General features: G+C 45.8%; 1 protein-coding gene and 1 pseudogene across 2 annotated transcripts in view; both read right to left on the bottom strand.

Moving 5' to 3' along the window:
• LOC146027158 (E3 ubiquitin-protein ligase TRIM39-like) overlaps nucleotides 1-12,134 on the bottom strand; it is a 48,963-nt pseudogene extending 36,829 nt beyond the window's left edge. Inside the window, exon 1 of the transcript XR_014454704.1 lies at nucleotides 12,063-12,134. The product of XR_014454704.1 is annotated as an E3 ubiquitin-protein ligase TRIM39-like (transcript). The remainder of the gene's footprint in view (nucleotides 1-12,062) is intronic.
• On the bottom strand, nucleotides 7,255-9,246 carry LOC146027303 (E3 ubiquitin-protein ligase TRIM39-like). The gene has a single exon (XM_083158235.1). It carries the CDS (start codon nucleotides 8,983-8,985, stop codon nucleotides 7,255-7,257), a length of 1,731 nt encoding a protein of 576 aa, XP_083014361.1. The 5' UTR covers nucleotides 8,986-9,246.
• Nucleotides 12,135-14,292: the final 2,158 nt, after the last annotated feature.

Genomic DNA, 14,292 nt, shown 5'->3' with positions numbered 1-14,292 from the left:
GAAACGTGTTCAGGGGATTAAACGGGTTGACTGATGTGAATGCTATTTAAACGGTATTTAAAATGGTAATCTACTGCAATGTGAAGGCTCAGACCCGTTTTAAATACTGTTTCAAAATACCGGTTTTTAAAACGTTTAGGCAGTGTGAAAGCGGTATAAGAGTATTGTTACCTGTACCTTCCATGTGACATCACTGTTATTATCTGTAGCGAGTTGGGGGGTATGGAGGGGGTACTGCTGTTTACATCGGCCTGTGCATGCTCAAGGGTTTCACGGCAGCTGCTGAGGGGGACATGTGTTCCCTGCAGTAATGCTGAAGCGGGTGTTTGGTGAGCTGCTGCTAAGGGAAAGATTTATTGGGGTGTGGTATGATTCCGAAGGTCATTAACCGAACATCGGAATCCCAACTGCCGGTAGTCCAACAGGAGGGCGACCGCTACAAAGTCCCTTGCAGGCTTACATTGCTGCGCTTGCCACAGGTTTTATTCTCCCCCTATGTGGGTCGTGGACCCCCACGAGGGAGAATAGCCCATCAGTCAGGATCCCAACTGTCGGGCATTGAACAGTAGGGATTGCGCTGTCAGATAAATGACTGTCCGAGCGTCATCCAGCACCCATTTATTGTCAGTGTCCCAATATTAACAGTACCAGTCCCGTGACACAGGTTACCACTACCATCACCATGACATCACTACTTTTACACTATCCTGAGGAAATCACTACTGTTCCGTGAAGCGTCCCTGTGACATCACTAATGTTACCTGTACATGCTCTGTGACATCACGTACGCTAAATAAGGTTAATGGTGTCATCCCTGTCATATGACTGATGTTACATTTATCTTTATATTACAATGAATGTCATTTATTTGACAGCTTAAAACCTATTTTAAACAAATGCTGATTTATGTGACTGATCCATTCACCATAGAGATCAGTGTCTGGTTTTCTATACAAAAACATTCTCTCCTGGTGATTTGTGTAGGAAGAGAGAGTCTGGGTGAAGTTTTTTGACTCTCTCTTCCTACACAAATCACCAGAAGAGACCGTAAGTCCTGGGCTCAGGAACCACGGGACATCTCCCCTGGTGACACTTGTCAAGGAAGATCCCCTACTTTGGGGACCCCCTATAGGTGTAATTAAAACACCACTTACCACCGCACAAGGTACCCATTTTACCCCTAGGGTAATTAGGCGCCATTCCCCATTCCTTCCACGACACCAGAGTCTGGTGTTCATCCAAACACTTTTTATTTTGATTTAATAAACCTATATATTTTACTCATTCACTCTGCTTTCCTCTAATTTCTTTACATACTGTACCAACACTACTCACATTATCAACACAAGCAGGATAGCGCTTTCCCACTCCAAACATTTTTGTATTAAGCCTAAAAAAAGGGACTGGGATACCCTTAAGGGATAAGCAGCATATGTGACTAGGTTAGGAAAGCATACAGGCTGAGCGCAGTGTTAAAATCCTCACCTACGAACTTATCTGGTTTTCTATGGCTGAGCTAGAAACCCCGAACTCTATGGTAATGACAATGTCAAAAAACAATTGTGGTTACATTATGAGGGGTATTCAATGCTGCAGCGAGCGGCCGGCGAGGGGGGTTAAACAGCGAGGATTGCTGAAAACCAGCGATCCTCGCTGTTTAACCCCCATGCCGGCCGCTCGCTCTATTCAACGTACTGGGGAAATCCTCGCCGTCACAGGACGGTGAGAATTCCCCAAAACAGCGAGACCCGCGGCCACTGCAGAAAACTCGCAGTTTTTAGCCGCGAGTCTCGCTGCTTCTGGAGCCGCATCCGCCAATTCTCCCTCGCTCAAAAAACGGAGCGAGGGGGAATTGGCGGATGCGGAGGCTGTGTTGAATGCTGTCAGGGTGAGTGTTGACAGCGAGCAGGAAGCCCTGCTCGCTGTCACCACTCGCAAACAGCATTGAATACCTGCTTATGAGAGTGCGGTAGAGGGTCTGCAGAGACATAATGCACCACAGGGGTAGATGCAGATATGGTTACACACCATACTTGCCTACTTTTGAAAACTAGTTTCAGGGAGATTATAGTTGGTAGTATAATTTTGCACAGTGCCCCATTGAGGGGGCATGTCACGCTTCGCCCAAAGAGCACGTCTAGTTCCAGAAATGGTGAGATTGTGAACGTGGCACCTAGAAGCGTGGGTGTGTTCTGCTACATCTGGGAGGAATCTTTTAAAATGACTTATATACAAATGTAGGTGAGCCCCAAAGCATTTAGTAAGAGCTACTATACTTGCTATAGTGCTGGAAAATGGTGCTGATGATTCAATGTAAATGTATCTGTCTCTCATTCCTTTTTCCCCCAAAAAATGTAACGGTGTAAAGAGGGCTAGGTGACATGAGGGAGATTGCTAGGCTAATAAGGGAGAGAGGGAGATTGCTGCTATTTCAGGGAGTCTCCTGCAGAATGCAGGAGGGGAGGTATCTATGATGTAAGAGTGTAATGTGGGCTAGGTGACATGAGGGAGATTGCTAGACTAATGAGGGAGAGAGGGAGATTGCTGCTATTTCAGGGAGTCTCCTGCAGAATGCAGGAGGGAAGACAACTATGTTACACATTTGCCTTTTCTCTTTTTTATCACCTGTGTAGACTGATACATTTAAGGACCCCCAGGGGCAGTAGGCACCTCCCTTGATCCTGGGCCCTTCCCCACTAATCTTGGTAAGACCTTGATTATATAGGGGCCCATTTATAATGAATCTAATTTACAATGCAATCTGGGTAGAATGTTACTGCCCAGGATCGCATTGTAAAATGTGATCCCATCGGAGGTATGTATCATACCTGAGGGCGCAGGGACAGGGCACCGAAAAGAGTCCGTCCCTGCAAAGTCTCGAGGCGTGCGCATGCACGGTCAGCGCTGACCCCCCGCCATCCGCACTGAGTAGTGTGGTGTAGGGTTTTAACATAGTACAGGTGGGAAATTTTCTTCAAAGGAAAACAAGTAATAAAACACGAGGACATGCACTGAAACTGGAGGGAGGTAGGTTCAGGGGAAATGTTAGAAAGAATTACTTCACAGAAAGGGTAGTGGATAAGTGGAATAGCCTCCCATCAGAGGTGGTAGAGGCTAAGACAGTAGAACAATTTAAACATGCTTGGGATAGGCATATGAATATCATTACAAAGAAATAAGGATTAAAAAGGGTTGAGTTTACCTGAAGGGTAAAAAAAGGGGCAGACTAGATGGGCCAAATGGTTCTTATCTGCCGTCAAATTCTATGTTTCTATGTGTGTAGCCCATAGGCTACAATGGGCTATTGCCATGTCTGAATGGTGATAGCCCAGGGATGCAAAGCCAGGCTGCCCGATGTACAGACCTATTGGGGAGGCGGCCGGCGGCGGCGATGCAGGAAGGATCCCCCTTTGATACATTAGTGGGATACTGAATATTTGCAGCTAATTCCCTAAAACGTGTGTTTTTGGGGATTTAGCTGCAAATATAGTTTAATAAATGTGCCCCATAGTTATAAATAAAATACTCCAGAGGGGTCTCTATACTGGTTCGAAAAGGAGTTCCCTTCACGGCTGAAAATATTGTATCTGATCAGCGGGGGAGATATGTTTTCCTTAAATGCCGGTTAGGATCCTCGACCCTAGTAATAATGGCAGTATATGTGCCACCGCCGTTCTGCTATGACGTCTTGAAGGCAGCTGCAGAATTCTCTGCACTCCACCCTGGGATCCCTGTCATAATGATTTTAATAATATCCTGGATCCGATGATTGACAGGAAAAGTGGGGGAGGCATAATCAGTTCAGCACGTAAAACAGGGTTTACTGACATGATCAAGGAGATGGGGCTGAGAGATGTCTGGAGGGAAAAATTCCCAGATAGACAACAATTCTCCTGTTTCTCCAGCTCCTATAGCACCTTCTCGAGGATTGATCTAGCCCTTGTTTCAGAAGAGTTGATCCCCAATATACAAGAAGTTGAATATCTGACCAGGGGAATATCTGCTTAAAATAGATATAGGAGACAAAAGGGGTTACTCATTCTGGAAATTAAACACCTTCTGGCTGACCCAGACTCAGTTTGGGGGGATTAGAGATTGGGTGGAGTTTTTTGAAAAAAAAATATAGGATCGGCCCCGACAGAAGTAATCTGGGACACCTTCAAAGCAAACGTCAGGGGCACCCTAATAAGGGAAATAGCCGGACTTAAGGCCTCATTTAGAGCCAAGGAGAGAGAACTATAGGTAAAAAGTCAAGATCTGGAAATAGAATATCTCCAGAACTCCAATGAGGAAAATAGGCAGAAATGGAGGGAGGCCCAGGAAGCATGGTTGCAATGCCTGACAGAGAAAGAAAAGTACCGAGAGCTATATGCTGGACATGTGAGGTACTTAGAGGGCGATAGACCAGGAAGTTTTCTGGCGGGCATTGCAAGACATGATAGAACTACTAATGTAGTAACAGAAATCAAGACAAGGGAGGGGAATTGTGTACACCAGACCCCAGAGGTAGTCGAAGAATTTCGACAGTTCTATTATCAATTATACCAGTCCCGTCAAAAACATACATTAATAGAAATACGGAATTATTTGGCCAGTATAAAACGACCAACTCTATAATTAAACTCAAGGGAATTACTGGAAGCCCCGATTAACTTGGAAGAGATACAAGAGGCAATCGCATCCATCCCGGCAGGCAAAGCCCCCGGGATGGATTGGATACCTCAGGAAATATATAAAAAATATAGCAATTTTTTCTCTCCAAGGTTTTTGACTTTATTTAATGATATCTATACTCACAAGAAATTGCCAGCATCCATGTCAGAGGCACTGATAACGGTAATTTTGAAGAAGGAAAAAGACCCTGGGGAGGTCGAATCTTACAGACCTATCTCCCTACTCACTAATGATGTCAAAACTCTGTCGAAGGTGCTATCAAAAAGATTGAATCAAGTACTGGGCGAGGTTATATACAGCGATCAAGCGGGGTTCATGCCGGGTAGATCCACAACCACTAATTTAAGGCGGATGTTTTTACATCTACAGGCCCATCGAGATGAGATGCAGGATGCGGCCGTAATCTCACTGGATGCGGCCAAAGCTTTTGATACAATAGAGTGGAGCTACCTGTGGGAAACCCTGGAATGGATAGGGGTCGGCCCAGTCTTTATTAATTGGATAAAATTATTATATCAATCCCCAGTTGCCAGAGTCTCCGTAAATAACTACATTTCCCCCCAATTCAAAATAGGCAGAGGCACACGGCAGGGATGCCCGCTGTCCCCTGGTCTCTTTGCCATTGCCGTAGAGCCCCTGGCATGCCTGATGAGAGAAAGCCCAGACATTCGAGGGCTTACAATTGGCGAGAAGGAGGACCGGGTCGCCTTATATGCCGATGACATCCTCCTTTTTGTACAAAACCAGGTGGAGGCAATACCGGTGGTGGTAGGGATGGTAGAGAGATTCGGGGGATATTCGGGCCTCAGAATAAATTGGGCAAAGTCATGTATCTTGCCTTTACATAGCCAGCGTCCACTGTCGAGCACGGCTGTGGCACCTTTGAGAAGGGTCCAGGAATTTAAGTATCTAGGCATACTGGGAACTCAGGGAATAGACCCCGATACACCTATTAACAAGGCAAGAGCCCTTACAGAACTGAATAAGTTACAGCTTAGGAAGACCTGGAATGAGAAGGGAATAAAATCTGTTGGCCAATTGTACCTCAACCTGGAATTCAGATCCTTTCAGTCATTAAAACTTGAGTTATCCCTCCCAAATAAATATTTGTTTAGTATATACAGCTGAGACATGCCTGCAATGCTCAATTCGTTCAGGACGGGCCCAGGATAGAATTATCATTAACCAAAAAATTGTTAACGAAATGTTCAAATAAACATGAAGTATCCTATCTATACAAGTCCTTGAGCCAGGAAATCCAAAAGGATAACCTATTAGAATTAAAGACTGCATGGGAGATGGACATTGGACCCATCTCGGCTGAACAATGGCAGGAGGCCCTGGAAAATGTATGTCTAGCAACTAATCAAATCAGCAGGCAACAGTCTCAGCTGTACATAGTTCACAGAACATATATGACAGCCGAACTGCTATATAGGATAGGAGGTAGGGAAGATGCGAAATGTCCAAAATGTACAACTAGCCCAGGAACATTCATGCATTTAATACGGGAATGCCCTAAAATAGCAGAATTCTGGGAATTAGTAATTAAAGAATTGGAGGATAGGGGGATCCCTAAGGAAAGTTGTACACCAGTAGCTTGTCTGCTGGCAATAATCGAGAGAGGATTCATGGACAGATATCTTAGACAGTTTACCATAATTGCTTTGACTCTGGCAAAGATATGTATAGCCAGGAAATGGCTCGCTAAAGAAAGCCCCGAGATAGAGGTCTGGAAAGCCCTGATGGACGCGACCATGTCCCACGAAAAATTCACTTACCTGGCAAGAGGGTCCGTAGCAACATATCATAAGATATGGAGCAACTGGAAGGTGTAAGAGGGATCCATTTATTATGTATAACCCACCACACAAATAGGGTGAAAGGAGGGCAACATAAAGGGTCGCAGGAGATTGAAGTAATTTTTTTTATAGCGCAATCCTCCACAACTTTAGGGTTTTTCTCACCTTTTGAGGAGGAGCCTTATAGATAATTGTTCTTAGTTTGGAACTCCCTCGAAGCTGGAATTCGATAGGAACTGCCGTAATGGATGATAATGGAGGGTAGAGGAATGCCGATCTAAAAAAGTGTGAATCGCATGGTGCGCTCCACGGTTGCCGACCAAAAGGAGGGAAATAAAGGCACACTAAATAACTCACTGCTAAATTAATACACGAGGAAGATATAAGAAGGCAAATGTTTAAAGAAGCACATACATATTATAATTTAAACTTGTTTATTATTCAATAACTGCAACACAGGAGAGAAAGAAATAGACACAATACAAGACACTAAAACACTAATATATGTAAATAAAAGCAAAGCACAACGGCGTGTAGTATAGAGAAGTTAAAATAAATACAGAGGACGAATAATGGTGTAGCGCAGCTTGCGATAATGAAAGGGAGGTTTGTTAAGACTTATTATATGGTAGTGAATAAAATGTATCTTACTGCTGATCACAGACTAATTTTTTAAAAGGTACATACTCCTGCATCCTATCTATTTTATGATGTATGTTAAAAGTAAAAAATAAAATAAAGTTGAAATTAAAAAAAAAAAACATCTGTATCCACTGCATCATACTATGTAATGCGACCAATCAGATGTCCCTCCCACCAGCTCCAGTCTCCTCACATATTTCTGTACAGAATCCCTTTCCCATACACCTAATATAGCATGAAGGGGCTCAGTGAAGGTGGCAGTGTAGGTGTGTAAGTGTCTGATCATGTCGCTCACAGAATAAAAGGACAGCTGTCCTGCCTCATAATCCACATACACCCTCACTCTAGCATAGGGAATACTGCCAGGTAACGGGATCTCCTTCCCATCATGTATCACTGAATACTCATCAGTCTCTCTATCCAAGCACCAAGACTTGTTATTACGTCCAATTATTGCCTGATCCCCTCTCCTGTCTATACTGGGATAACACATCCCCACACACCAGCTCTCTGACTTACTGACATCCACATCCCAGTAATGTCGCCCTGAGGAGAATCCCCTGGTGCCCAACACCTGAGGCTCATCCTGGAATCTCTCTGGTGTCTCTGGCTTTTTCTGTTTTACTGAAGACCTGGCTGCAGTTTTCATGTCACCTGATATAATTATATTCTTTCCAGCTGTGTTTACATCCAGTGATAGGTCTTCTGGTGTCTGCACATAGAAACATACATTTATTCCTGTTATTAGATCAGATAATGTTTGTAATTTCACTGAGAGGAGACCCACATCCAGATCTCCCACTTGATGGTCATGCTCAATCTCTCCTGTACTCCCTTTCTCAATTCCCTCCTTCTCATTGTTCTCCTCTGTGCCTCCCTCCACCGCCATCTCCTCCTCGGTCTCTTCACTATCCTGTTTTTGGTCAATAGTCATTGGATCAGTCATGGAACATGGCTCCTCTGTATCATACAAGTCACCTGTGTCTGGTTCCTGTAAGACAGTCATTGGATCAGACATGTTACCCAGCTCCTCAATCTGACACATCTTCCTGGCAATCTCATCCTTCTTCATTTCCAGCTGCTGAATCAGATTGGAGACTGAGAGTGAAACACTCTCTTCCTGCCTAGAGATCTCATTCAGCACTCTCTTCTCTAGGTCCTCCAGCTGTCTCCTGATGTTTCTAAACAGGGCAGTGATTGTCTCTGTTGAACCAGCTGCATTTTTCTGAGCTTCACACTTGCGTTTCTGCAGACTCTGGATACTTTTCTCAGTCTCGTCTCTATTTCTGGTCAGTTTCTGCAGAACATTTCTCAGTTTCTCCTTCTTCTTCTCAGAGGCCTCACCCAGCATCTCCACCACGTGCCCCCGATGCTCTCCGGCCAAACTGCAGGACACACAGATACAGACATTGTCCTCAGTGCAGAAATACTTCAAGATCTCTTTATGGAGGGAACATGTTCTCTTCTCCAAGGAAGTGGTGGGATCAACCAAGACATGTTCTGCTGACTTGTTGTGTGTCCTCCAATGTATATCACAGAGAGAAGCTTCACACTTCAGACAGACTTTAAGAACAGGTACTTGAGAGTGGACACAATAAGTGCAGAACATCCCAGTTCCCTCTTCTGGAATAGAGCGTACACGTTCTGCTATATTGCAGAGCTTTCTGTTTATCTCTAGTGCAGGACGATCCAGATACTCTGCTCTGCATTCTGGACAGGTAAAAACTGTAGTCCCTTCCTGTGTATCCAGCACACGATCAATACAGGCCCGGCAGAAGTTGTGTCCACATCTCAGGGTGACAGGATCTGTATAAATGTTCAGGCAGATGGAACAGTCCAGCTCCCGTCTCAGATCAGCAGACGCCATCGCTGGTAGCAGAAGAGAGAAATGAAAGTGAGTCTCAGACACTCAGAAATTAGAGGTCTCATAGGGGAAAGCCAATTGCCATCCCATTTAGCCCTAATGTTCATCCAAAAGTGCTCTCTACCCTATGGGGTAGTGAACACCTTTGAGCAAGATCCTGCCACCATAAAGTGCAAGATTGAATTCTCCCCATATCCTCAACAGAGGAAGGGAGATGTACCAAGCATTGTAGAGAGATAAAGTGGAGAAGTTTCCCAAAATAACCAATCGGCTTCAGGCATTTCATAGACTGTGCTAGAATTGACAGAAGCGGATTGGTGGATTTGGACAACATTTCCACATTACCTCTCTCCAAGGCTAAATATATCTCCAACTGGGTGGTGCTAACCTTCCATATCAGGTAATACCTACAGGCACAGCTAACCCATAAAGGGACAACATATAGAAGAATCTACTGAACGGGGATTAGGCAAAAGCTACTTAAATAAAAAAAAAACAGTAAAATCATTTGTTACGATTCTTCAATAATTATTTTTAATAACTAAAAATGGTTTGGTCTATTAAACATGTGGATTATATGGACCTACTGTATTTAGAATATTGTGAAAATGAAAGATATCTTCACATTTTCGTAAAGTTATAAAACAAGTAGCGGGGCTCCGATTAGATTAACTGCTAACGGAATGGATTTCCGGAATGAGCTAAATGAGTTTGAAAGTGGATCGATGTAGGATGGTTGATCGGAGGCATGTGTGTGTGAGAAGTATTGTGGATGTTATAAAGGTCCCTTAATCCACTGGGACTTTTGTGATTAATACGAGTAAGAGGAGCGGTCATTGCCGGAATGCACTTCGCCCTGGAAGACCTCAGCCAACCGCAACCCATGGACCAGAGAGTGCTAACCAGGGGTTACCACATGCATACAAGTTCCAAATGGCCATTAATGTGTTGGTTTCAACAAGAACACTTTGTAGGGAGGCCATGTACTTGGATATTATGGGTGAGCAGCTGCTTATAAACCTCCATTCACAAAGAAGAATGCAGACGGTGTAAAGAACGCAAACACTGGAGAGTGGACCAATGGCAGCGAGTGTTATGGAGTGACAAATCACTTTGCAGATCAGGAGGAGGTGTTTAACGATTACCAGAAGAGTGTACAGTCCCTACAGTGGTGGGGTTATGCTGTGGGGCATAGGTCCACTAGTTCTACTGCATGGTCACATTCAGTGCTATTTTTGTAGGAAAATAGTTTCAGGAACTGTGGGCGGTGCAGAAGTGGGCGGTGCTGTGGGTGGAGCTACCAAATGGACAGGGCATAAACTTTTTTTTATTTTTTTTTAACACATAATTCCCTTAGCAGTGCCATATATACACAATGCCCCCAGCAGTGCCATATATAGACATTATGCCACCAGTAATAACATATATACACATGCCACCAGCAGTGCCAAATGAACAATGCCCCACAGCCAGTAGTGCAAGTCTAAAAAAAAACACTCAGCGGTACGGTGTAAGAATTTCCCAGCAGCAGTGCAACTCAATGCTGTTGCTGTCGGGGAGTGGAGAGTCCGGTGACCCCCTGCTGTCTGTTTCCTCCGCCACTGCCCTTCTGAGGGGAGCGCATCTGTCCTTCCCCTCACTGTGTCCCTGTGACTGGGCTGTCGGCAAATCAAAGTTTGTGGGCCGGCTCCTGCTTGGCTGCTGGCCCGTGAGCTCTGATTGGCTGCCTGCCCATGAGCCAATCAGGAGCCAGCCCGCAAGCTTTGATTGGCTGACGGCCCAGTCACAAGGACACAGTGAGGGGAAGCAGAGACACGCAATGCGCTCTCCTACCATCCCCTCAAAAGGGAAGCGGCAGCCATGTCACTTCACCTGGTGCAGGAGGAGACAGACAGCAGGGTAGGCCGCAGAGGTTCCAGAACGCCGTTCCTGATGATGTAATTTTGGAGAAAAAAAAAAAAAGGAGTTTCAGGAATGGCATTCCGGGGCTTTCTGACCCAAAAATGTCCCTGGTCACATTACCTCTAAGTAGTATAGAGATGTTCGCTATAACTCTGTGCTCCCTACATTGTGGTAGTTCTATGACAATGTCACCTTTCATGTTTCCATGGTGACGCTGGACTCTAACGGCACCAAGTGCACTATACAGCGGCTGAATTTGCTTAAAAGCGCTCGCACCTCCATAGGGGTATGAGCAATTGTAAGCGAATTCGGCCCAGCGAAGGGTGTGAGATCGGGCTGAATCGGGTGCCGTTGCCTTGCACCCTTCAGACCTATTAAGATCGACCCATGAGTTTGAATTAAAAAGACAGGTGCGTTCTAGGCCGACTCGACCTTCTTCAATGTTACAGTTAGGCCGGGATGAATCAACGCTTACCGCTGCACTGACATCCTGTTTTCGAGGCTTTTGTCCTTCTTCCTGATGTATCAATAATGCTTTATGTTTTTAATGTCCGCATTTTTAAAGTCTCGCAGTGGTTCAGCAGCGAAGTATACTTACATTGGTCTGAATGTAACCTGACGTCCTGTGAAATGTATAAAAAGTTGTGATGCCCTTTGTTGTTTCGCCAACTTTGACTGGCGGTGTTGGTCTGGAGAGGAGGCGGGACCTGGGTGTAAGTTGGGTGTGTGTGGGGGGAAACATATCCCCCGGGTGCCTGAGCCAAGGGACAGCTACTTCGACGTGTGGGTGTCTGACCAGGGGCAGGAGGTCAGGATACAAGACCTCTGCTGCCGGGAGCCTGAGCGGGTAGTGAGGCGGCATGCTGCGAGAGGTAGGGAGTGTGGGATCGGCGCCGGGTGACAGACAGGGGTCTGAGCAATCTCCTGAAGGCTGGAGGGAGGGAGGAGTGCACGACTACTGTCGGGTGTCGAGGGAGAACAGACACACAAAAAAAAAAAAATACGTAAAAATATCGGAGGAGGGCACAGTATACGCAGCCCAGAAAAAAAGAATACATAAAGAGGAAAGTCCCGCAAAACGGATGTGATACAGGCACAAAAAAAACAGGTAACACCCACGAATATTGATACATCCCGGCCTTAGTCGCTGTACTACAAGACAAAACGGCAAAACCTACCACCGGCTGTTGTCCAGGAACTTGTAGGCCGTGTGCAAAGAAGGGAGTCTGCAGTGGTGGCTGCACCTGGAGGACCTGCAAAATACATTCATCTATTTACTGTCAATGTCCAATCACTTTGTCTACATAGTGGCCCTTATTCTGGTCTGTGCGCGGAGCAATGTTGAGCATCTGCGCATGTGCAGATGCTTGGTGCGAGCGGGCAAGGCAAACTGCCAGTTGGCTGTCCTGTTCGCACCTAGCAGTGCAGGCGGGGTTCACTGGTGAGGGGTCGTGCCCATGGGAACGCCCAGCGTTTCTGACCAGGAATCGTTTGTTATTGGTAGCCAATTAACTTAACAAGATAATTTTTGGTACTTGTTTCCTAGCACGGCGCCACCGGTTTTAATTGTATGCAATCGGGTTGCAAAAATCAGGTCAATCGCATCGCATGCAACCAAATTGCATGCAATGCGATTGACCCGACCGAGCCGATTTTTTACATTGGAACCAATGTTAAATGGTCTCTGAGACCCGATTTTACATTGGCCCCAATGTTAAATGCCCCCCAGACCCCATTTTACATTGTATTGCACCCCCCCCCCCCCCCTTGTTAACGCCACGCCACGATCAACGTGAACCCGAAGTGTGGTGAGCACAGCGAGCCCGCATAGGGGTGGCGAAACGCGTCCTCCGACCTTTTCATACCCCCACTATCCACGTCGGCTTGGAGTTGATTTTATATAGTGTGGTGAGCGCAGTGAGCCACCGAGCCCGAATCGTGGCGAGCGCAGCGAGCCCTGCGAGGGGACGCACATAACTTCAGACGTATTACGCGTCCGCTCGCCACGCTTCGGGCTCGGTAATTCGCTGCACTCGCCACACTATATAAAATCAACTCCACGCCGAGGTGGATAATGGGGGTATGAAAAGGTCGGAGGACGCGTACCGCTGCACTCGCCACGCTTCGGCGTTCATCGTGGGGAGGCGTTAACAATGGGGGTGCATTTGACATAGAAATTACCCATCAGGGTGGGTATACAATCAAAAATGGGTATGGGGGGCCATTTAAGATTGGTTCCTATGTAAAATCGGGTCCATCGCATTGGTCGCATCGCATGCCATTATAATGGCATACAATGGATCCGATTTTACATAGGAATGTAACATTACATACAATGCTTACAATGTAAAATCGGGTCGGTCGCGTCAGTCGCATCGCATGCCATTATAATGGCATGCGATGGACCCGATTTTACATTTGTCGGGAAACTTAAAAAAAAGCCCGAAATCGGGTCCGTCGGGTCCCATCGCATATCTTAAGTTAAGGTATGCGATGGGACCCGATGGGCACCATGCTAGGAAACAAGTACCTAATTTTTGGATTGTGGGAGGAAACTCCACACAAGCACAGGGAGAATATACAAACTCCACACAGTTATTGCCATGGTGAGGAGTTTGTATACCCATGGCCTCAGTGCTGAGGCAGTAATGCTGTATGTGTATATTCAGAGATACGGGGCAGCACGGTGACATAAGGTTCCCACACACGGTGCTAATTTATCTTGCCATGTGGCTCCCATGTAGATCATATTGCAAATAGCATGTGCAGCAGGTACTTTGATCATAGCTCCCAACATGATCCATGCCAGGAGGGGCACAATGCTCTGCCCCTGGGCTTCCCTCGGAATGTTTGATTGCCATTACCAGGTGGGTGTGGATCGTATTGTCGACAGCACTTAGGTCAACAGGTGTCTAGGTCGACATGTTTTTTTTTCTTTCTGTTTTTTGACCCAATTGTCGACAGTCGACATGGACACAGTTGGAAGTCAACCGCAGCCGCTCGCTATGCTAGTGATGCTTCGGTTACACTATTTTATTCTCCAACCACGCCCTAGTGGATGGTAGGGCATGAAATACGGCCTGTCGGCACATGTCGGCTCAAAAAAATCCCAGTAAAAATAACCATGTCGACCTAGACACCTGTCGACCTAAGTGCGGTTGACAATACGACAATCACGCAGGTGATGGTAATCATACATTTAGATGGAAGTCCAGAAACAGAGCATTGTGTCCCTCCTGGAGAGGGTCATGTTGGGGGTATGCTTTTGAGATCTAGTCCAAAATGCACGTATGGGCAGCAATAGTGCTTAGTATTAGCAGTAAGGTCATGACTTTAATTCCTTGGTCTATCGATGACAAGTTTGTATGTTATCCCTGTGTTTGTGTCGGTTTCCATTGGGCACTACAG

Source organism: Crinia signifera, chromosome 8 (assembly GCF_055691185.1).
Source record: "Crinia signifera chromosome 8, ASM5569118v1, whole genome shotgun sequence".
NCBI lineage: Eukaryota > Metazoa > Chordata > Amphibia > Anura > Myobatrachidae > Crinia > Crinia signifera.
Note: the sequence above shows the minus strand (reverse complement) of the source record. Positions and strands in the feature narration are given on the sequence as shown.

Excerpts from the sequence above, each read along its gene's own strand:
- LOC146027303 (XM_083158235.1), bottom strand. The coding sequence starts at position 8,985 with ATGGCGTCTGCTGATCTGAGACGGGAGCTGGACTGTTCCATCTGCCTG.